This window comes from Anolis carolinensis, unplaced genomic scaffold, assembly GCF_035594765.1.
Source record: "Anolis carolinensis isolate JA03-04 unplaced genomic scaffold, rAnoCar3.1.pri scaffold_7, whole genome shotgun sequence".
NCBI classification, from domain to species: domain Eukaryota; kingdom Metazoa; phylum Chordata; class Lepidosauria; order Squamata; family Dactyloidae; genus Anolis; species Anolis carolinensis.
In genome coordinates, this window is record NW_026943818.1 from 38,864,108 (window position 1) to 38,888,778 (window position 24,671).

Sequence of the window (24,671 nt, forward strand, 5' to 3'; positions counted from 1 at the left end):
TTTTCCTGTTGTTTTTCGTCAATGCGACTGTCACCTGGGATGGCGACATCAATGAGCCAAACCTTTTTCTTTTCCACAACTGTGATGTCTGGTGTGTTGTGTTCCAGAACTTTGTCAGTCTGGATTCGGAAGTCCCACAGTATCTTTGCGTGCTCATTTTCCAAGACTTTTGCAGGTTTGTGATCCCACCAGTTCTTTGCTGCTGGGAGGTGGTACTTGAGGCATACGTTCCAATGAATCATTTGGGCCACATAGTTGTGCCTCTGTTTGTAGTCTGTCTGTGCGATTTTCTTACAGCAGCTGAGGATATGATTCATGGTTTCGTCTGTTTCCTTGCACAGTCTGCATTTTGGGTCATCAGCTGATTTTTCGATCTTGGCCTGAATGGCCTTTGTCCTGATGTCTTGCTCCTGGGCTGCAAGGATCAGGCCTTCTGTCTCCTTCTTCAGGGTCCCATTCGTGAGCCAGAGCCAGGTCTTCTCCTTATCAGCTTTTCCTTCCATTTTGTCAAGGAACTTTCCGTGCAGTGTTTTGTTGTGCCAGCTGTCAGCTCTAGTTTGTAGTGCGGTTTTCTTGTACTGATTCTGCTCTAGTTTGTAGTGCGGTTTTCTTGTACTGATTCTGCTCTAGTTTGTAGTGCGGTTTTCTTGTACTGATTCTGCTCTAGTTTGTAGTGCGGTTTTCTTGTACTGATTCTGCTCTAGTTTGTAGTGCGGTTTTCTTGTACTGATTCTGCTCTAGTTTGTAGTGCGGTTTTCTTGTACTGATTCTGCTCTAGTTTGTAGTGCGGTTTTCTTGTACTGGTTCTTTGTCTGCTGTGCTTTGAGGAGTTTCTGATCTTTGACTTCAATCAAAGCAGGTTCTTCACTTTACTTTCCATATTCTGCCAGGGCATGTTCTTCTTCTTCGACTTCTTGTTTGACTTGCAAGGGTCCTCTGCCCCCTGATCTTCTAGGCAGATATAGCCGGTCAACATCACTGTGGGTGAATGATGAATGGTCATGAGTTTTCTTGTTTTTCTGTCCAAATTGTCCAGTTCTGCCTATTATATTATATTAATATTATTATATTTATATAATATTTATTATTATTGATGTTGTTGTTATTGTTATACTAATCATTCATTTTTGCAAAGGGCTATGACTCCCAGGATGCCTTTGCCGCCCTGCAGACGAACACTTGCCTTTTCTCTTCCCGCAGAAAGTGATGGAGGCCATGGGGCTGCTGGCCATCATGGTCAATTGCTACCTGATCGGCCAGTGCGGACAGCTGCAGCGCCTGTTCCCGTGGCTCAGTCCCGAGGGAGCCATCATTTCCGTGGTGGTGCTGGAGGTAAGTAGGTCCCATCGTCCCCTGCAAAGAGCAGCATAAACTTCCTGCTACTCCAGATCCCATCATCCCCTGCAAAGAGCAGCATTAACATCCTGCTACTCCAGATCTCATCGTCCCCTGCAAAGAGCAGCATAAACTTCCTGCTACTCCAGATCCCATCATCCCCTACAAAGAGCAGCATAAACCTCCTGCTACTCCAGATCCCATCATCCCCTACAAAGAGCAGCATAAACCTCCTGCTACTCCAGATCTCATTGTCCCCTGCAAAGAGCAGCATTATTATCTTGGCACTCCAGATCCCATCATTCACTGTAGAGAAGCATTAATTACCTGTCACTATGGGTCCCATCATCCCCTGCCAAGAGCAGCATTGGCTTCCTGCTACTCCAGGTCCCATCACTCCCTGCCAAGAGTGACATTATCTCCCTGCTACTCCAGGTCCCATCGCCCTGGCTAAAGAGTAGCCTAACTTCCTGCTACTCCAGGTCTCATCCTCCACTGCAGAGAAACGTTAACTACCTCTCACTTTGGGTCCCATCATCCCCTGCTAAGAGCAGCATTACCTTCTTGAGACTCCAGGTCCCATCATCCCCTGCCAAGAGCAGCATTAACATCCTGATGTTCCATATCCCGTCATCCCCTGCCGCGAAGCATTAACTACTGTCACTTTGGGTCCCATCATCCCCTACCAAGAGCAGCATTACCTTCTTGAGACTCCAGGTTCTATCACCCCCTGCCAAGAACAGCATTAACATCCTGATGTTCCATATCCCATCATCCCCTGCCGAGAAGCATTAACTACTGTCACTTTGGTTCCCATCATCCCCAGTGAAGAACAGCATTAACTATCTGTTATTCCAGGTCCAATCATCCCCTGCAAAGGGCAGCATTAGTTTCTTGCTACTCCAGGTCCCATCACCGCCTGCCAAGAGCAGCATTAACTTCCTGCTACTCCAGGTCCCATCATCTACTGCAGAGAAACATTAACTGTTACTTTGGATCCCATCATCCCCTGCAAAGACCAGCATAGAAGGTTTTATTTTCCTCTTCTCCCTGTTTTCTTCTTTTCTCCCCCGGCAGCATTTTGCCCTTTTGCTCAAATACATCATCCAAGTGGCCATCCCGGATGTTCCCGGCTGGGTCGCCGAAGAAATGGCCAAACTGGAGTATCAGCGGAGAGAGGCCTTTAAGGTGAGCCTTTAAGGGTCAAAAGGTCATGGGAATAAATCTAGAGATAGATAGTTGATCGATAGGATAGAGATTAGATAGATAGGATATGATAGTATAGATTAGATACTGGGAATGATCGAGTTCGGATGCTCGAATGATACGCTCCGGCATGACTATGTACATAGTGTATATTACTTCAATAAAGACAAGAGCCGCTGGTTTCAGCCGACAGAAGGTAAATTGAGACTGAAGGTGAATGTGTCTCAATTTAACCGTTTCTTGACAATAGATATATAGATATAGATTAGATAGATATGATAGATTAGCTATAGAGATAGAATAGATAGGATAGATTAGATATATAGATAGGTAAGATATGATAGAATAGACAGACAGATAGTTAAGGTATGATTAATTAGATAGATAGGATAGATTATATAGACAAAATAGATTAGATACAGATATATATATAGATAAATACATCAAGATTAGATAGGATAGATTAGATATAGAGATAGATAGATAGAGATTAGATAGATAGGATATGATAGTATAGATACTGAGAACGATCTAGGTCAGGTGCTCAAATGCTATGCTCCAGCACGACTATGTACATAGTGTTTATTACTTCAATAAAGACAAGAGCCGCTGGTTTCAGCCGACAGAAGAAGTTAAATTGAGACTGAAGGCGAATGTGTCTCAATTTAACTATTTCTTGACGATAGATATAGAGATAGATATGATAGATTAGCTATAGAGATAGATTAGATAGATAGGATATGATAGACTAGACAGAAAGATAGGGTATGATTAATTAGATAGATGGGATAGATTATATAGATAAAATAGATTAGATACAGATATATAGATAGATAAATAGATCAAGATTAGATAGGATAGATTAGATATAGAGATAGATAGATAGAGATTAGATAGATAGGATATGAAAGCATCGAGTTCGGATGCTCGAATGCTACGCTCTGGCATGACTATATACATAGTGTATATTACTTCAATAAAGACAAGGGCCGCTGGTTTCAGCCGACAGAAGAAGGTAAATTGAGACTGAAGGAGAATGTGTCTCAATTTAACCGTTTCTTGACAATAGATATATATAGATTAGATAAATATGATAGATTAACTATAGAGATAGATTAGATAGGATAGATTAGATATATAGATTAGATAGGATATATAGATTAGATATATAGATTAGATAGGTAGGATATGTTAGGATAGATAGACAGATAAGGTATGATTAATTAGATAGGATAAATTATATAGACAAAATAGTTTAGATACAGATATATATATATAGATAAATAGATCAAGAATAGATAGGATAGATTAGATATAGAGATAGATTAGGTAGGATATGATTAGACAGACAGATAGATAAGGTATGATTAATTAGATAGATAGGATAGATTATATAGATAGACAAAATAGATTAGATACAGATATATAAATAGATCAAGATGAGATAGGATAGATTAGATATAGAGATAAATTAGATAGGCAGGATATGATAGACTAGACAGATAGATATGGTATGATTAATTAGATAGATAGGATAGATTATATAGACAAAATAGATTAGATACAGATATATATATAGACTAGCTGTGCCCGGCCACGCGTTGCTGTGGCTTTGTCTGGTGGTGTTGGTGAGAAATTGTTGAGGTAGTGGTGGTAGTCTTTATGTTTGTCTGTTGTATGGTAGTCTTTATGTTTAGTATGCACACTGAAGTGGATTATATGGCAGTGTGGAGTCAAGATAATCCAGTTCAAAGCACATAATATAAGATTCTAAATGGGTTATATAGCTGTGTGGAAGGGCCTTGAGTCTACACTGCCATATAATCCAGTTCAAATCTCATAATCTGTGAAAGAGGCCTAAGTGAGGCCTAACTGTGCCTGTCCCCTGGGCTGAGTAGGTTGCTAGGAGACCAAGTGGGCGGAGCTTAGCCTTCTAACTGGCAGCAATTGGATAAAAACTATTAGTCCTCTCCCTGTAATTAGGACTTTATTTTTCTTTTCTTTTTGTTGTATCAACCTAGAGCCGTGAATGATGGGTTGTGTTGTCAAATTTCGAGGTTGGGGGGCCTGTAGTTTTGTTGTTTTGTCCGCTGCCCTGATGCCATCACTCTTTTATATATATAGATAAATACATCAAGATTAGATAGGATAGATGAGATATAGAGATAGATAGATAGATAGAGATTAGATAGATAGGATATGATAGTATAGATACTGAGAACGATCGAGGTCGGGTGCTCGAATGCTACACTCCGGCACGACTATGTACATGTATATTACTTCAATAAAGACAAGATCCGCTGGTTTCAGCCGACAGAAGAAGGTAAATTGAGACTGAAGGCGAATGTGTCTCAATTTAACCGTTTCTTGACAATAGATATATAGATATAGCTTAGATAGATATGATAGATTAGCTATAGAGATAGATTAGATAGGATAGATTAGATATATAGATAGATAGGATATGATAGACTAGACAGACAGATAGATAGGGTATGATTAATTAGATGGGATAGATTATATAGATAAAATAGATTAGATACAGATATATAGATAGATAAATAGATCAAGATTAGATAGGATAGATTAGATATAGAGATAGATAGATAGAGATTAGATAGATAGGATATGAAAGCATCGAGTTCGGATGCTCGAATGCTACGCTCCGGCACGACTATGTACATAGTGTATATTACTTCAATAAAGACAAGAGCCGCTGGTTTCAGCCGACAGAAGGAGGTAAATTGAGACTGAAGGCGAATGTGTCTCAATTTAACAGTTTCTTGACAATAGATAGATAGATATAGATTAGATAGATATGATAGATTAGCTATAGAGATAGATTAGATAGGTAGGATATGATAGAATAGACAGTTAGATAAGGTATGATTAATTAAATAGATAGGATAGATTATATAGATAGACAAAATAAGATTAGATACAGGGCATGTTCTTCTTTGACTATATTATTATTATTATTATTATTATTATTATTATTATTATTATTGACCCTTTTCCGAATGGTATTAGAAGCCGTCTCTTTCCGTCTCCACAGAAGCACGAGCGCCAGGCGCAGCACCACTTCCAGCAACAGCAGCGGCGCAAGCGGGAGGAAGAGGAGCGCCAGCGCCATGCCGAGTACCACGCCGCCCGCAAGGAGCGTGAGGGCCGGGAGGAGGGCAAAGGAGGCGACGCCGGTCCGGATCAAACGGGCCCTGAAAAGGGCCAAGGCAAAGGCAAAGGGGGCGGCTCCCACGGTGCCGAGAAACCCAAGCGGCCCAGCTCCTTGCTGGCCACCAACAACGTCATGAAGCTGAAGCAGATCATCCCGCTGCAAGGGAAGTTCTTATCCGGGGGCACGGCGACGGCGGCGGGGGGCGGGACGGCGGCACAATCCCCGACCGGCTCCTCGGCCGACAACAAACTCCCCGGTTTCCTCAGCTTCAAGTTCCTCAAGTCGCCGGAGATGAAGCGGGAGGCCGAGAAGGTCCAGTCGCCCACCAAGCCCTTCAACCCGGGGAAACTCTTTAACTTCAGCAAGTCCGAGGGGGGGAACGGGGCCCCGGCGCTGCGGTCGCAACTCAACGGCGTGGCCGACGAAGAAGCGACCGAGGAGGGCGAGATCCGGACCGCGGCCGAGGAGGACCACAAACTTTAGCAGTTCGGGTTCGGACAAAGGAAATCCAGCCGTTTAGTTCTCCAAGCAGAAACGGCATTCGGAATCGGTGGTCGATTCCGGTCCGGAAAGCGGGTTTTAGGACCCTTCCTCAATATCCCCCTCTAGCCATCGCTTCGGGTTTTGGAGATAAGTCCTGAAAGTCCTTATGAAAAGTTAAATATCTGTATTTTCCGTCCCTCGAAAAGGCCAATCCGCATGACATTTTACCCCCATCCTTTTTTGGTTTGGTGACTTAGGTGCCCGGGATGTAAACAAGGGCATCCAAAGCCTCTCCCCCAAACTAGGAGGGTTTAGAGCCATCTCAAAGTGGGGTAAATATGGCGTTAGAGAAGTTGGGGAGCCTTTGAACTCCTCAAGAGAACCCCGAAATGGTTCGGGATCATTCCCCAAAACGTGAGAACCACATGGCATTTACCCCATCCTTTTTTGGTTTGGTGACTTAGGTGCCCCGGATGTAAACAAGGGCATCCAAAGCCTCTCCCCCAAATTAGGAGAGTTTAGAGCCATCTCAAAGTGGGGGTTACAGAAGTTGGGGAGCCTTTGAACTCCCCAAGAGAACCCCAAAATGGTTTGGGGTCATTCCCCAAAACGTAAGATCTAGGGAACTCTGCAAAAGGCAATGAATTCATTGAGCTAAATTACTGTAACGGTAAGTATTTATCCAGAGAGCCCTGGCCATGCCTTCTGTAGTCATTGTACTAAATTACTGTAACGGTAGGTATTTATCCAGAGAGCCCTGGCCATGCCTTCTGTAGTCATGACTTTTCTCAGATACAATCGGGAGATGGGGAAAAAGAACCTGCGATCTTTGGGGCAGAGCGGAGGGTGAGTCCTGGCCTTGTAATGACTTGGAAAGCCAACTTAGTCAATCTATAGACTCCTTTGCAAATTGTGAGGCGACTAGTAAGAGCTGTCGAAGGTTTTAAGGGCCGGAATCACTGGGTTGCTGTGAGTTTTCGGGGCTGTATGGCTATATTCCAGAAGCATTCCCTCTTGAAGTTTCGCCCACATCTATGGCAGGCATTGTCAGAGATTGTGAGGTCTGTTGGAAGCAAGACAAGTGGGGTTTATATATCTGTGGAAAAAAGTAACTGAATTTTGACCCCAGAAAGTAACTGGCTATGAATGCAAAAGAACAGGAATCTCACCCCAAAAAGGAAATAATTTCGGATACAAAAGAACAGGAATTTCACCCCAAAAAGAAACTGGCTTTGAATCCTCAAGACTGGCTTTTGGGGATTTCACCCCAAAAGGAACTGGTTTTGGGTCCAAAACAACAGGAATTTGACCCCAAAAAAGTAACTGGTTTTGGATCCAAATGCACAGGAATTTGCCTCCAAAAAGGAACTGATTTTGGATAGAAAACAACAGGAATTTGATCCCAAAAGAGGAACTGATTTTGGGTCCAAAACAACAGGAATTTGACCCCAAAAAAGTAACTGGTTTTGGATCCAAATGCACAGGAATTTGACCCCAAAAAGGAACTGGTTTTGGGTCCAAAGCAACAGGAATTTGACCCCAAAAAGGAACTGATTTTGGGTCCAAAGCTACAGGAATTTGACCCCAAAAAGGATCTGGTTTTGGGTCCAAAACAACAGGGATTTGACCCCAAAAAAGTAACTGGTTTTGGATACAAATGCACAGGAATTTGACCCCAAAAAGGATCACGACACCACACAGCGGTTCCATAACATTATATACAAACAATTTACAAGTTACAAAGTCCATCGCTCATTTGAGACATGCTTTCTTAGCAAGCAAATCACATCCTCTCTCCTTGCCGATCACGACACCACAGTCTTTAATCAGCTGTACACAGCGGTTCCATAACTTTATATACAAACCATTTACAAGTTACAAAGTCCATCGCTCATTGAAGACATGCTTTCTTAGCAAGCAAAGCACATCCTCTCTCCTTGCCGATCACGACACCACAGTCGTTAATCAGCTGTACACAGCGGTTCCATAACTATTCTATATACAAACTATTTACAAGTTGCAAAGTCCACCGCTCATTGGAGACATGCTTTCTTAGCAAGCAAAGCACATCCTCTCTCCTTGCCGATCACGACACCACAGTCGTTAATCAGCTGTACACAGCGGTTCCATAACTTTATATACAAACTATTTACAAGTTGCAAAGTCCATCGCTCATTGGAGACATGCTTTCTTAGCAAGCAAAGCACGTCCTCTCTCCTTGCCAATCAGCAAAGCTCTCATATTGCTGATAGCACATTCCACAGCAGAATAAGACAAACTCCTCTGAGACTGGAAGTCATGACCTTATTGGCTCGGCAAGGCTATCACTCAAATTGGCACTTGTGGTGCTGGAAAAACATGTCCGGAATACAGTTGCCAACCTTCAACAGTAAACACTTGATTCAGCCTTACACCAAAAAATACACCAACAGAAACGTCAGGAGAGAATGCTTCTGGAACATGGCCAGACAGCATGGAAAACTCGCAGCAACACAGTGATTCCGGCCAGGAAAGCCTTCGACAACACATACCGTATATACTCGAGTATAAGGTCATACAGCCCAGAAAACTCACCGCAACCCATACTGATAAGAGATTTGCACCCCAAACTTTCCCTCTTGACCGTCCCCGAGAAGAGGGAATGTAGAGTAGAAAGGGACCCCTAAAGGCTATCCAGTCCCACTGGTTCTGATGGTGCTTTCTTTTTGCTCATTGCGGGATCCCCGTCCTGTTCCGCTGCCAATAACTCCGCTCGCCCTCTTGGCTTTTCTGCTTGGAGAATCAACCACATTTTCGGGGCGTTGCACTAAATAAACCCTCTTATTTATTTAATTATTCGGAACAATTCCGCCACGAAAGGGAGAAACGATCCGGCACGACGAATCGTGTTCCTCGCAATAATATGGACTTTCTGGACGGAGGGGAGGGCGAAAATCCGGGATAGCGGGGAGGGTGGGCGGGGCGGAGGGTTCAATGTGGTCGCCGTAGGAATTAGAAGACGTTACTTTGCAAACCGGGGCGGGTCGGGAGGGGGGCTTGTTTTCGCGCAAAGCCATGGCAGCCGCATTGTGCTTTCGTGGATCGGATGCAACGGAGCAACGAAAAGAGTTCAAATACGACAGGTAAAGGAGGGAAGTCGGGGCGTTCGAAGGAACCGAATCCGGGAACGTTCTGCGAAGCCCACCATTCTCTCCTAGCGTTGTTTACTTTCAAACATTACGCTTCCAACCCATAGCTCAAGACAAGTTTGGGGTAGGGTTGCTGCGAGTTTTCCGGGAGGTACGACCATGTTCCGGAAGCATTCTCTCCTGACGTTTCGCCCACATCTATGGCAGGCATCCTCAGAGGTTGTGAGTTCTGTTAGAATATATATATATCTGGGGAATGTCCAGGGTGGGAGATAGAACTCTTCTCTGTTGGAGGTAAGTGTGGATGTTGCAATTGGCCAGCCTGATTAACACATAATAATAATAATAATAATAATAATAATAATAATAATAATTTGTTGGAGGCAAGTGTGAATGTTGCAATTGGCCACCTTGATTAGCACTGAATAATAATGATGATAATAATTTTGTATCCCAGTGGAATATATATATATATATATATATATATATATATATATATATATATGAGGAATGTCCAGGGTGGGAGATAGAACTCTGTCTGTTGGAGGCAAGTGTGAATGTTGCAATAGGCCACCTTGATTAATACTGAATTATTATTATTATTATTATTATTATTATTATATTTTTGTACCCCGCCTTCATCTCCCCATTGGGATTCGGAGGCAAGTGTGAATGTTGCAATTGGCCCCCTTGATTAATACTGAATAATAATAATGATGATGATGATGATGATGATGATGATTATTATTATTAGGCTTTGAATCCTTCTGCAATCATCACATTATTATTATTATTATTATTATTATTATTATTATTAGGCTTTGAATCCTTCTGCAGTCATCACATTATTATTATTATTATTATTATTATTAGGCTTTGAATCCTGCAGTCATCACATTATTATTATTAGGCTTTGAATCCTTCTGCAGTCATCACATTATTATTATTAGGCTTTGAATCCTTCTGCAGTCATCACATTATTATTATTATTTTATTGTACATAAATAATAATAATAATATGATGATGATGACTGCATTATTATTATTATTAGGCTTTGAATCCTTCTGCAGTCATCACATTATTATTATTATTTTATTGTACATAAATAATAATAATAATAATATGATGATGATGACTGCATTATTATTATTATTAGGCTTTGAATCCTTCTGCAGTCATCACATTATTATTATTATTATTATTAGGCTTTGAATCCTTGCGCATTCATCCTCATCTTATGATTACTGTTACTGCTATTATTGTCTGCAGGGGAATTCCAGATGGGAAATAATCAGGGCCAGCGAAGACTTCCCCAACAAAGGATTCCCCCAGGCGGGAAGCAGCCAGGCTTTGAAACTGCTAGGCTATTCAATGCTAACCAATTGCAATTCACGCTTTCCTCAGACAAGGGTTCTTTCTCCCACCCTGGACATTATTCCACAGGTAGATAAACAGTAGGTATGTCCAAAAAATCATTTTGAATCTTATATCGGATTTATATCAGATTGTTCTCGCTTTTTGAGACGCATTCCGAGACGTTTGGGTGAAAAATTCGGAAATACTTTCTATATCGAAACGCCAGCGCCCCCTACTTTAGAAACGAGAATTGAAACATGCTTAATAAACAGACCTCACAACCTCATGGGTGTGGGCGAAACGTCAGGAGAGAATGCTTCCGGGATATAGCCATGCAGGCCAGAAATCTCACAGCAACCCAATTCCGGCCATGACAAAATTTTGGGAGGAAGGACGAGGGTGGACGCTCGATAACTAATTATCTAATTCTTTCTTTCGTTTGTTCTTTTGGTGCTTGCCATGCCTTTGGAGCTCTTTCGCCACAGCAATAACGCCGCTTGCATGGGACCCGGGTGCGAGGGAAGCCGGGTTTGGTTCCGCACTCGGGTCCGCATCCCAAAGCTTAACGGAACCCGGAACCAAAAGGCCGGGAGGAGCGAGCAAAACCCGAACCCGGATCTCTCTCTCTTTGCCGCGAGCCCATTTCATGTCTTAAAAAAAACGGGTCGGCGGGGATGCGAGGAATCCTTAACGTCCTTATTTATTTATTTCGTGCTGCCTTTTGTTTGTTTATTTATGTCTGAGATGGGGGAGAAAAATAAGGGAAGGGGGAGGACCTCGGTTTCTATTTATGTTCCTTTTTTGTCATATTTTTGTAAAACCAGCAGAAATGCAATAAAAATATATTTCAACAAGAAGGGGGGAGAAAACCCACGCGTTTTGATCTCTGTTTGGCGGCATAATGTAACCTATCTATATATATAAAAGGGTAATGAAGTTTCGGCCTCGAACAAAACAACAAAACTACACATCCCAGAAAGACTAAACATGGCAGCACAACCCCTCATCCATGCCTCTAGGTTCATACAACAACAAAAAAAGAAAAATAAAGTCCTAATTAGAGGACTTGTTTTTATCCAATTGCTGCCAGTTAGAAGGCTAAGCTCCGCCCACTTGGTCTCCTAGCAACCACTCAGCCCAGGGGACAGGCAGAGTTAGGCCTCACTCAGGCCTCTTCCACACTGCCTATAAAATACAGATTATCAGATCTGAACTGGACTATATGGCAGTGTAGACTCAAGGCCCTTCCACACAGCTATATAACCCAGAATGCCAAGGCAGGATAATTCGCAGGATCTGCTTTGAACTGGCTTCGAATACAAAATAACAGGATTTCACCCCAAAAGGAAATAGTTTCTGGCTCAAAGTAACAGGAATTTGACCCCAAAAAGTAACTGGATTTGGATCCAAACGCACAGGAATTCCACCCCAAAAAGGAACTGGTTTTGGATACAAAAAAACAGGAATTTGACCCTGAAAGAACAGGAATTTACTCCCAAAACGTAACTGGTTTTGGATACATAAGAACAAGAGGTTGACAACCAAAAGGAAACTGTTTTGGATACAAAATTAACAGGAATTTCACATCAAAAAGAAATTGTTTCGGGTCCAAAACAACAGGTATTTGACCCCGAAAAGGAACTGGTTTTGGATACAAAAGAACAGGAATTTGATCCCAAAAAGTAAATGAATTTGACCCCAAAAAGTAACTGACTTTGAATACAAAAAAACCAAGAATTTACACCCAAAACTAAATTGTTTTGGATACAAAAGAACAGGAATTTGACCCCAAAAAGTATCAGGCTTCGGTTACAAAAAAGTTATGCGTTTTGGGTCCAAAAGAACAAGAATTTGACCCCAAAACAACAGGAATTTGACCCCAAAAAAGAACTGGTTTTGGATACAAAAGAACAGGAATTTGACCCCAAAAAGTATCAGGCTTCGGTTACAAAAAAGTTATGCGTTTTGGGTCCAAAAGAACAAGAATTTGACCCCAAAACAACAGGAATTTGACCCCAAAAAAGAACTGGTTTTGGATACAAAAGAACAGGAATTTGACCCCAAAAAGTAACTGGCTTTGAATACAAAAAACAAGAATTTGACACCCAAAAGGAATTTGACCCCGAAAAAGGAACTGAATTTGACCTGAAAAATTAACTGGCATTGAATACCAAAATTTGACACCCAGAAGTAAATTGTTTTGGATACAAATGAACAGGAATTTGCCCCCCCCCCCCTAAAAAGGAACTGAATTTGACCCCAAAATAAAATGGTTTCAGATACAAAAGAACAGGAATCTCGCCCCAAAAAGTAACGGGTTTCAGATACAAAAGAACAATAATTTGACCCCAAAAGGAAATTATTTCAAGTCCAAAAGAAAAGGAATTTCATCTCAAAAAGTAACTGGCTCTGGATCCAAAAGAGCAGGCATTTACTTGCAAAAAGGCAATGGTTTCAGATACAAAAAAGTAATTTGACCCCAAAAAGGAACTGGCTTGGAATACAAAAGAACAGGAATTTGACTCCAAAAGAACAGGAATTTACTCACAAAAAGGAAATGGTTTCGGATACAAAATAACAGGAATTTCCCACCAAAATGTAATTATTTCGGGTCCAAAAGAACAGGAATTTGGCCCCCAAAAGTAACTGAATCTGACCCCAGAAAGTAACTGAATTTGACTCCAGAAAGTAACTGAATTTGACTCCAGAAAGTAACTGGCTTTGAATACAAAAGAACAGGAATCTCACCCCAAAAAGGAAATAATTTTAGACACAAAAGAACAGGAATTTCACCCCAAAAAGAAACTGGCTTTGAATCCCCAAGACTGGCTTTTGATGATTTCACCCCAAAAGGAACTGGTTTTGGGTCCAAATGCACAGGAATTTGACCCCAAAAAAGTAACTAGATTTGGACCCAAATGCACAGGAATTTCACCCCAAAAAGGAACAGGTTTTGGATACAAAACAATAGGAATTTAACCCCAAAAAGTATCAGGCTTCAGTTACAAAAGAACAGGAATTTGAACCCCAAAAAGTAACTGAATTTAACCCTAAAAATAATTGGCTTTGCATACAAAAAACAAGAATTTGACACTCAGAAGTAAATTGTTTTGGATCCAAAATAACAGGAATCTCACCCCAAAAAGGAAATTGTTTTGGGTCTCAAAGAACAGTAATTTGACTCCAAAAAGTAACTGGTTTCGAATACAAAAGAACAGGAATTTGACCCCGAAAGAACAGGAATCTCCTCCCAAAAAGAAAATGGTTTTGGATACAAAAGAACAGGAATTTGACTCCAAAAGGTAACTGGCTTCAGTTCTGAAAGAACAGCAATTTCACCCCCAAAAGGAACTGGGTTTGGATCCGAATGCACAGGAATTTCACCCCAAAAAGGAACTGGTTTTGGATACAAAACAACAGGAATTTGAACCGAAAAAGTATCAAGCTTCAGTTACAAAAGAACAGGAATTTCACCCCAAAAAGTAACTAAATTTAACCCCAAAAATAATTGGCTTTGTATACAAAAAAACAAGAATTTGACATTCAAAAGTAAATTGTTTTGGATCCGAAATAACAGGAATCTCACCCCAAAAAGGAAATGGTTTTGGGTCTCAAATAACAGTAATTTGACCCCAAAAAGTAACCGGTTTTGAATACAAAAGAACAGGAATTTGACCCCGAAAGGTAACTGGCTTCAGTTCTGAAAGAACAGCAATTTGACCCCCAAAAGGAACTGGGTTTGGATCTGAATGCACAGGAATTTGACCCCAAAAAGGAACTGGTTTTGGATACAAATGCACAGAAATTTGATCCCAAAAAGTAACTGAATTTGACCCCAAAAAGGAACTGGTTTTGGATACAAAAGAACAGGAATTTCACCCCAAAAAGTAACTGAATTTGACCCCAAAAAGGAACTGGTTTTGGATACAAAAGAACAGGAATTTGATCCCAAAAAGTAACTGAATTTGACCCCCAAAAGGAACTGGTTTTGGATACAAAAGAACAGGAATATGATCTCAAAAAGTAACTGAATTTGACCCCAAAACGTAACTGATTTTGAATATCAAAAACCCAAGAGTTTACACCCAAAAGTAAATAGTTTTGGATACAAAAGAACAGGAATTTGACCCCAAAAAGTATCAGGCTTCGGTTACAAAAGAACAAGAATCTTTCCCCACAAAGTAACTGGTTTTGGATCCAAATGCACAGGAATACGACCCCCAAAAGGAACTGGGTTTGGATCCGAATGCACAGGAATTTGACCCCAACAAGGACCTGGTTTTGTGTTGTAAGAAGAGAGCGAAGGCAGTGAGAAATATCCTTCTTTATTCTACAGATCTGGTCCGTTCAGAGACTGGTGCGCGAGACAAAGAGAGGAGGGGAGGGGGGTCGGCGGGACCGCCAGGCCTTGCTTTCCTTTTGTTTGGCTTGCAAACCTACCAGATTCGGGGAGAAACTGAGACAAAAGCGGGTCACACATCCCTCAAAAAAGAAAAAAAGGGGGGGGGGTCATCTTGGCATCCCTGCCCTCGGAAGAAAGGCATCTGCAGGGATCCGGAGAATTTGGATTTTCAGAGGCTCTGATGCGCCTCAAAAAGGGGGAAAGCTCCCCAAAGAGACCTTGATTAATTACTTAATTAAAGGGCCGTTGGTGACATTTTCATCACGTATAAATAATAATATTTAAAAAACACGGAAGGGCTCCCTCCCCCTTCTCTCTCTCCCTCGGAATAAATACGAATCGGCTCCTAAGTGGTGCGGACGGAGGGGGAAAGGGGGTGGGTGGGGGGGGGGTGTTCGAAAGACCGGAAATATTATTATTATTAGCAGTAATAATAATAACAACAAACCATAGTCGGGACCCCGCACGCAGGGGAAGCGCCTGGAAAGGTGGAAACGCCAAAGGCAAACAAACGCAAGAGTGTTTTGTGTGTTTTTCTTTGCGTCGTTGTTTTGTTTTGTTTTAAGTGTCCTCGTTCATGTCTTGGCTGTCTGTCCGGGCAATTTTGCGGGGAGGGGCCGAGTTCTCGCCTTCGATCTCCACTTGTTCGGGGTCTCGCTTCTTCGCCGCGTTCTGCGCAAAAAAGGAGAAAGGGTTAGGCTTCGCTTTGGCAACGAGACCATCAAGAAACTAATGCTGTTCTGGAGCAGAGTCTCACTCCCAGAGTCCGTGTTGTCGATTCACGACCAGAATCATAATAATAACAATAATAATAATCTTTTTGTACCCCGCCTCCATCTCCACAAAGGGACTTGGGGCAACTAACATGGGGCCAAGCCTAGGTAATTACAATAGAATGAAATAAAATACATCTATATCTATACCTACCTATATATCCATGTATCTTATCTATATATATAAAAGGATAAAGTTGTGGGCGCAGTGACTATAACAACAAAACTAAACATCCCAGAAATACGAAATTTGGCAACACAATGCAAAAGGCTTGCCTCCAGGTTACAACAACACAACCACACCACAAAACCACAATCCAGACCCACAACACTCACAACAACGCATCATGCGATAACAACACAACTAAACGTCCCAGAAATACAAAACTTGGCAACACAATGCAAAAGCCTTGCCTCCCAGTTGTAACAACACAACCACACCACAAAACCACACAAGACCCACAAAACTCACAACAACACATCGTGACTATAACAACACAACTAAACGCCCCAGAAATAAGAAACTTGGCAACACAACGCAAAAGCCTTCCCTCCAGGTTGTAACAACACAACCACACCACAAAACCACAATCCGGACCCATAAAACTCACAACAATGCATTGTGACTATAACAACACAACTAAACGTCCCAGAAATACGAAACTTGGCACACAACTAAACGCCCCAGAAATATAAAACTTGACAACACAACGCAAAAACCTTGCCTCCTGGTTGTAACAACACAACCACACCACAAAACCACAATCTGGACCCACAAAACTCACAACAATGCATCATGACTATAACAACACAACTAAACGCCCCAGAAATACAAAACTTGGCACACAACTAAACGACCCAGAAATACAAAACTTCGCAACACAACACAAAAGCCTTGCCTCTCAGTTGTAACAACACAACCACACCACAAAACCACAATCCAGACCCACAAAACTCACAACAACGCATTGTGACTATAACAAATACAACATTTGACAACACAACTCATCCACCTCCCCAATCCCTACATTCACACTTGGCCTCCAAAAAAAACAATTACAATACTAACAATGACAACAACAACAACAAGAATCAACACCATCACAGGCAAGAAACAGCCAGGCACTGAGGCTGAGAGGCCAGTCAGTGCTACACTGGGCCTCCAAAAAACAATACAGTAGCCTCTAACTTATCCAACCTTCATAATCACTACAACAACAATAATAATAAACACCTACACAGGCAAAACAAAAAAAAAGTCTATTGTACCACAATAAAAATATAAACCGCACTCAGCAGAATCAGACATTACAATTAACAACAAACCAAAGACAACAGGGATCTCAAGCAATTATCAATCAACACAAAAATTGAAGAAGGTAACAGACTTCAAATACTACTACTAATGTGAGTATAAAGAAGGGTGGAGGTCACAGCATCAATACAACCTAATGTAGACTGACCAACACCACCAGACTAAGCCACAGCAACGCGTGGCCGGGCACAGCTAGTATATATATAAAAGGGTAATGAAATTTCGGCCTAGGACAAAACAACAAAACTACACACCCCAGAAACACTAAACTTGGCAGCACAACCCCTCCTCCGTGCCTCTACGTTCATACAACAAAAAGAAAAGAAAAATCAAGTCCTAATTAGAGGGAGAGGAATAATTGTTTTTATCCAATTGCTGCCAGTTAGAAGGCTAAGCTCTGCCCACTTGGTCTCCTAGCAACCCACTCAGCCCAGGGGACAGGCAGAGTTAGGCCTCACTCAGGCCTATTCCACACTGCATATAAAATACAGATTATCAGATTTTAACTGGACTATATGGCAGTGTAGACTCAAGGCCCTTCCACACAACTATATAACCCATTTATAATCTTATATTATCTGCTTTGAACTGGATTATTTGGACTCCACACTGCCATATAATCAACTTCAGTGTGCATTTTATACAGCTGTGAAGAAGGGGCCTCATATAATCCAGTTCTAAGCAGATAATATAAGATTATAAATATAATATTAAAAGATTATAAATATATATTAAAAATGTAATGTGTGTTTTTACGATGGAGTAAACAACAAAACCACTGAACCAAATCACACCAAATTTGGCCACAAAAGACATAGTCGTCCAATCTATGTCTTTCAATTTAAAAAAAAACCTAGAAAATTTAAGTCCAATTTACAGAGGACGAGGAAGAGCTGTTCTCCCCCTGGCTGCCAGTCAGAAAAGTAGGCCCCGCCCCCTCTGTGTCCTAGCAACCCCCCGAGGGTTCACTTAGGCCTCTTCCACACTGCCCATAAAATACAGATTATCGGATTTGAACTGGATTATATGGCCACAAAAGACATAGTCATCCAATCTATCTCTTTCAAACAAATTACCCTAGAAAAAAAAGTCCAAATTAGAGGACGAGGAAGAGCCATTTTCAACCCTGGCTGCCGGTCAGAAGGCCCTTCCCCCTTTCGGCCCCGCCCACTTCATCTCCTAGCAACCCCCTCGGCCACAATGGCACGGGGCGGATGGGACAGCCAGAGTTCAGTTAGGCCTCTTCCACACAGCCTATAAAACACAGATTATCTGATTTGAACTGGATTATATGGCAGTGTAGACTCAAGGCCCTCCCACACAGCTATATAGCCCAAAATGCCAAGGCAGATAATCCACAGTATCTGCTTTGAACTGGATTATCTTGAGTCCACACTGCCATATAATCCACCTCAGCTGTGTAGATGGGGCCTCATATAATCCACTTCTAAGCAGATAATATAGGATTATAAATATACAGTAGAGTCTCACTTATCCAACACTCGCTTATCCAACGTTCTGGATTATCCAACGCATTTTTGTAGTCAATGTTTTCAATATCTTGTGATATTTTGGTGCTAAATTCATAAATACAGTAATTACTACATAGCATTACTGCGTATTGAACTACTTTTTCTGCCAAATTTGTTGTCTAACATGATGTTTTGGTGCTTAATTTGTAAAATCATAACCTAATTTGATGTTTAATAGGCTTTTCCTTAATGCCTCCTTATTAACCAACATATTTGCTTATCCAACTTTCTGCCGGCCCGTTACTGTTGGATAAGTGAGACTCTGCTGTAATATGAAATAATTACTGTGATATAATAATACAGAACAATATAATCTCTAAAACCAGGACAGTAAATAAAGAGAAACACTCTGAAAGCAGGGAAATTGGGAATTCCAGAAAGGAAACGATCCCCCCCCCCCCAGGCAGGAAGCAGCCAGGCTTTGAAGCTGCAAGGCCATTAAATGCTAATTAAGGTGGCTAATTGCAGCATTCATACTTGCCGCACCAAGACTATAAATTGCTATTCAACTTGGGCAACCAAGGATTCCGCAAGGTAGAGAGCAGCCAGGCTTTTAAGCTGCAAGACTATTGAGTGCAATTCAAGCTGGACAAACAAGGATTCCCCTACAAAGGAAAAAGCCAGGCTCTTTGATGGAGGGTGCTACTCCAGCTCGCCAAACAAGGCTTTCCCTAGGTATAGCACAGCCAGGCATTGAAGCTGCAAGGCTATTCAGTGCAATTCAGCCAGACCAACAAAGGATTAACCTTGGTAGAAGGCAGCCAGGCTTTGAAGCAGCGAGGCTATTCATCACAATTCTAGGCCACTGTGACTGCCAGGAATGACGGACCTGGCCCAAACTTGGCACACATAGCCCCCATGACCCACTTTACGGCCTGGTGTGGTTTGAGGGAGGATGATGGGATTTGCGGTACTTTCCATCACTTCGGTTCCTACAGACCAAACAGAGGATGCCCCAGGAAGCAACAGCCAGGCTTTGTAACTACAAGGCTACTCAATGCTAATCAAGTCAGTAAATAAAGAACACCACTCAGAAACAGGGGAACTCCAGACAGCAAGCAATCAAGTGCCAGTGAACACCTCCCAAACAGATGATGCCTTCAGGCAATAGAGGCCAGGCTACCTCTATGTAGATACCCTCACTGATTGACTTTGCAGCTTCATGACTACTCAATGCTAATCAAGCTTGCTCATTGCAACATTCACACTTGCTTTAAACAGACAAGAGTTCTTTCTCCCACCCTGGACATTATTCCACAGGTATATATACGCTCCACTTGCCTCATTTCCAACAGACCTCTGAACAAACCTATTATTATTATTATATTATTATTAGACCACTCTTTGTAGGATTATATAATAATAATAATAATAATAATAATAATAATAATAATAATACTCCACTTGTCTCATTCCCAACAGACCTCTGAACAAACCTATTGTTATTATTATTATTATTATTATTGTTGTTGTTATACCTTTCTTTGTAGAATTATATAATAATAATAATAATAATAATAATAATAATAATAATAATACTCTACTTGCCTCATTCCCAACAGACCTCTGAACAAACCTATTGTTATTATTATTATTATACCATTCTTTGTAGGATATAATAATAATAATAATAATAATAATCTCCACTTGCCTCATTCCCAACAGACCTCTGAACAAACCTATTGTTGTTATTATTATTATTACACCATTATTTGTAGGATTATATAATAATAATAATAATAATAATAATCCACATGCCTCATTCCCAACAGACCTCTGAACAAACCTATTATTATTATACCATTCTTTGTAGGATATAATAATAATAATAATAATCTCCACTTGCCTCATTCCCAACAGACCTCTGAACAAACCTATTGTTGTTATTATTATTATTACACCATTATTTGTAGGATTATATAATAATAATAATAATAATAATAATAATAATAATAATCCACATGCCTCATTCCCAACAGACCTCTGAACAAACCTATTATTATTATTATACCATTCTTTGTAGGATATAATAATAATAATAATAATAATAATAATACTCCACTTGCCTAATTTCCAACAGACCTCTGAACAAACCTGTTGTTATTATTATTATTATTATTATTATTACACCATTCTTTGTAGGATTATATAATAATAATAATAATAATAATAATAATAATAATAATCCACATGCCTCATTCCCAACAGACCTCTGAACAAACCTATTGTTATTATTATTATTATACCATTCTTTGTAGGATTATATAATAATAATAATAATACTCCTCCACTTGCCTCATTCCCAACAGGCCTCTGAAGATGCCATTAGCCACAGATGCAGGCAAAACGTCAGGAGAGAATGCTACTGGAATATGACCACACAAAACTCGCAGCAACCCAGTGATTCTGCCTAAGGAAGTCCTTACAAAACCAACTTGATGGGTTTTCCTTCTATGGATTCAATCACACACACACATATATATAATTCCCAAAAACCCAAATCACTGTGTTGATTTTACACAGGCCTTTGGATTTCCCAAACTACAACTCCCAGGGAGCCTTACCTTTTTGTCCCACTGCTGATGTAGGTAACGCAGGAGTATATTTGTCTTTTCTGTTACAATGACTGTCACGGGGGAAAAAAAGAAAGAAAAACATGTCAGAAGGCCATTCTCGCTTCCCTGGGTTTGGTTTCGATATAAAGCAAATTATAAGAACTTACTTTGTTCTGAGGGATATTCCCGGGTGGGGAGGTAAACCGAAGGCCTTCTGTTCTGTAAATTTAAAAAGAAAAAAAACCAGATTTGAACAAAACTGATGTGTCAGTCATTATATTTTTTTATTTGCGACATTTATTTTGCACCCTTCTCACCCTGGAGGGGACTCAGGGCAGCTTACAAGTTATATGTACATGCCATATATTATATTATTATAGCATTATATATTACTATATTGTACTATACCACTATACTGCAATATTATTAGTAATATTACATGTAATATATAATATACAATTATAATAATGCATTATTATTGTACTACATTATATTATTAACAATATTATATGTATATAGAATATATTATTTTATTAGCATAGCCCAATATAAGCATTATATATTACTATATTGTTCTATACCACTATACGGTAATATTATTAGTAATATTACATATAATATAGAATATACAATTGTATTAGTGTATTATTATATTGTATTACATTATAATATTATCACTATATGTATATAGAATATATTATTTTATTAGCATAGCACTATATTAGCATTATATATTACTATATTGTACTATACCACTATGCTGCAATATTATTAGTAATATTTCATATAATATATATAATTATAATAGTGCATTATTATATTGTATTACATTATAATATTATCAATATTATGTATATACAAGGTATTATATTATTATCATAGCACAATATTAGCATTATACCACTATGCTGCAATATTATTAGTAATATTACATATAATATATAATATACAATCATAATAGTGTATTATTATATTGTACAGTAGAGTCTCGCTTATCCAACGTAAACGGGCCGGCAGAACGTTGGATAAGCGAATATGTTGGATAATAAGGAGAAATTAAGAAGAAGCCTATTACACATTAAATTAGGTTATGATTTTACAAATTAAGCACCAAAACATCATGTTATACAACAAATTTAACAGAAAAAGTAGTTCAATAGGCAGTAATGCTACGTAGTAATTATTGTATTTACGAATTTAGCACCAAAATATCACGATGTATTGAAAACATTGACTACAAAAATGCATTGGATAATCCAGAACGTTGGATAAGCAAATGTTGGATAAGTGAGACTCTACTGTATTACATTATATTATCATTAATGACATTGCTGGTTATGGCGAGTGCCGTGAACATGTCCAACGTCCTCCACAAACACCACACTGTCCACCATTCATGAGACGGCTTTCACATGGGGACAATTTTCATCCTAGATTTTCTTTTTTTCCTCCACCACAGACACCCCAGTGTTTCTGACTCTCTCCATCGGCGAGATTTGCATGACCCCGCCCATACTTTCCTATTTTTTTCTATTAAAGTAGAATACAGAGCATTCTGCTGAGCTTCTTAGTTCTCCTTCCCCAAAAAATGCTTCATTTTCCAAATAATGATCTAAAAGAAATTGGATTGTCGACCTCTCTCTGGATTGCCGTTTTTATCCCTGAAAAATAAAGAGAGATACTCACTGACGCTTTACATACGGAGTCTGCATGGAACCGGCTGAAATTGCTTTTGTTATAGACGGGCAAGCCTTTCAGGAAGTCCGCCTGCGAAGAAGACAACAGAGACAGAACCTCAGATAAAATAGTTATTTAAAAAATTCAGATGAAAATCTCCATTGAGGTTGCTGACATGCTACCGCATGCAGATTGATTGGATGACTATGTCTTTTGTGGCCAAATTTGGTGTGATTTGGTCCTGTGGTTTTGTTGTTTACTCCATAGGAATTATGCACATTACATACATACATACATATATATATATATATATATATATCTCATTCTATTATTATTCTACTATTATTGTAGTATATTATTATATTATTACTATTATATTATTATTATATCATTCATTATTCATGATTACATTGAAACTACAACCGAGAGAAATCAGCGTGGAAACTGCGAGAGGTACCCTAGATTGTTGTACATGGAAATAATGGTAGTAAATAGTTTTTGATTAAATACAGTTATATATTACAATTATATATTTTTGTTATTTAAACTATATATATATTGTGAAATTATGGGTTTTTTTCTCGAAGTGACACACCACCCAAGTCATGCTAGGTTTTTTGGTGAATTTTGACACACCAAGTGCAAAAGGTTGCCCATCATTGCCATAGATAGATAGGAAGGTAGATACAGTAGAGTCTCACTTATCCAACATAAACGGGCCGGCAGAATGTTGGATAAGCGAAAATGTTGGATAATAAGGAGGGATTAAGGAAAAGCCTATTAAACATCAAATTAGGTTATGATTTTACAAATTAAGCACCAAAATATCATGTTAGACAACAAATTTGGCAGAAAAAGTAGTTCAATGTGCAGTAATGCTATGTAGTAATTACAGTATTTACGAATTTAGCACCAAAATATCACGATATATTGAAAACATTGACTACAAAAATGAGTTGGATAATCCAGAACGTTGGATAAGCGAGTGTTGGATAAGTGAGACTCTACTGTAGATAGAAAGAAAGCTAGGTAGATAAATAAACAAATAGGAAGGTACAGTAAATAGATAAGATAAAAAGGTAGGTAGATAGATAGAAAGGTAGGTAGGTAGATGAGTAAATTGATAGAATGGTAGATAGGTGGGTAGATAAATAGAAAGGCAGGTAGGTAGATAAATAGATAGAAGGGTAGATGAGAAGAAAGAAAGAAAGAAAGAAAGAAAGGTAGGTAGATAAATAGATAGATAGAAGGGTAGATTAGTAAATAGAAAGAAAGGCAAGTAAGTAGGTAGGTAGATAAATAGATAGAAAGATAGGTAGGTAGATAAATAGATAGATAAGTAGGTAGATAAATAGAAAGGCGGGTAGGTAATTAGGTAGAAAGGCATGTAAGTAGATAAATAGAAAGACAGGCAGATAGAAAGGCAGGTAGGTAGGTAAATAGGTAGGTAGATGAGTAGATAAATAGACAGAAAGGTAGGTAGATAAACAGATGGATAAAAGGCAGGTAGGTAGATAGCTAAGTAGGTAGGTAAATTGCTAGAAAAGTAGGTAGATAGATGAGTAGATAAATAGAAAGGTAGGTAGATAAATAGACGGATAGAAAGTTAGGGAGGTAGACAAATAGAAAGGTAGATAGATAAATAGAAAGGTAGGTAGGTAGGTAAACAGGTAGATAGAATGGTAGGTAGGTAAATAAATAGAATGGCAGGTACGTAGATAAACAGATAGATA

General features: G+C 39.7%; 2 protein-coding genes across 3 annotated transcripts in view; one reads left to right on the forward strand and one right to left on the reverse strand.

Annotated features, from left to right (window-relative positions):
• Positions 1-11,541, forward strand: part of ano8 (anoctamin 8) — a 49,739-nt gene extending 38,198 nt beyond the window's left edge. For both annotated transcript variants that reach the window (XM_062959203.1, XM_062959204.1), the window contains 3 exons: positions 1,201-1,332; positions 2,413-2,523; positions 5,597-11,541. In XM_062959203.1, the coding sequence (XP_062815273.1) occupies positions 1,201-1,332; positions 2,413-2,523; positions 5,597-6,199 (846 nt within the window). In that variant the 3' untranslated portion in view covers positions 6,200-11,541. The remainder of the gene's footprint in view (positions 1-1,200; positions 1,333-2,412; positions 2,524-5,596) is intronic.
• A 3,449-nt stretch (positions 11,542-14,990) lies between these two features.
• The window catches only part of dda1 (DET1 and DDB1 associated 1), a 14,281-nt gene continuing 4,600 nt past the window's right edge, over positions 14,991-24,671 (reverse strand). The window contains exons 2-5 of the mRNA XM_062959216.1: positions 22,948-23,028; positions 21,429-21,480; positions 21,271-21,332; positions 14,991-15,758 (exon numbers count right to left, since the gene is read on the reverse strand). Of these exons, the coding sequence (XP_062815286.1) occupies positions 15,648-15,758; positions 21,271-21,332; positions 21,429-21,480; positions 22,948-23,028 (306 nt within the window). The 3' untranslated portion in view covers positions 14,991-15,647. The remainder of the gene's footprint in view (positions 15,759-21,270; positions 21,333-21,428; positions 21,481-22,947; positions 23,029-24,671) is intronic.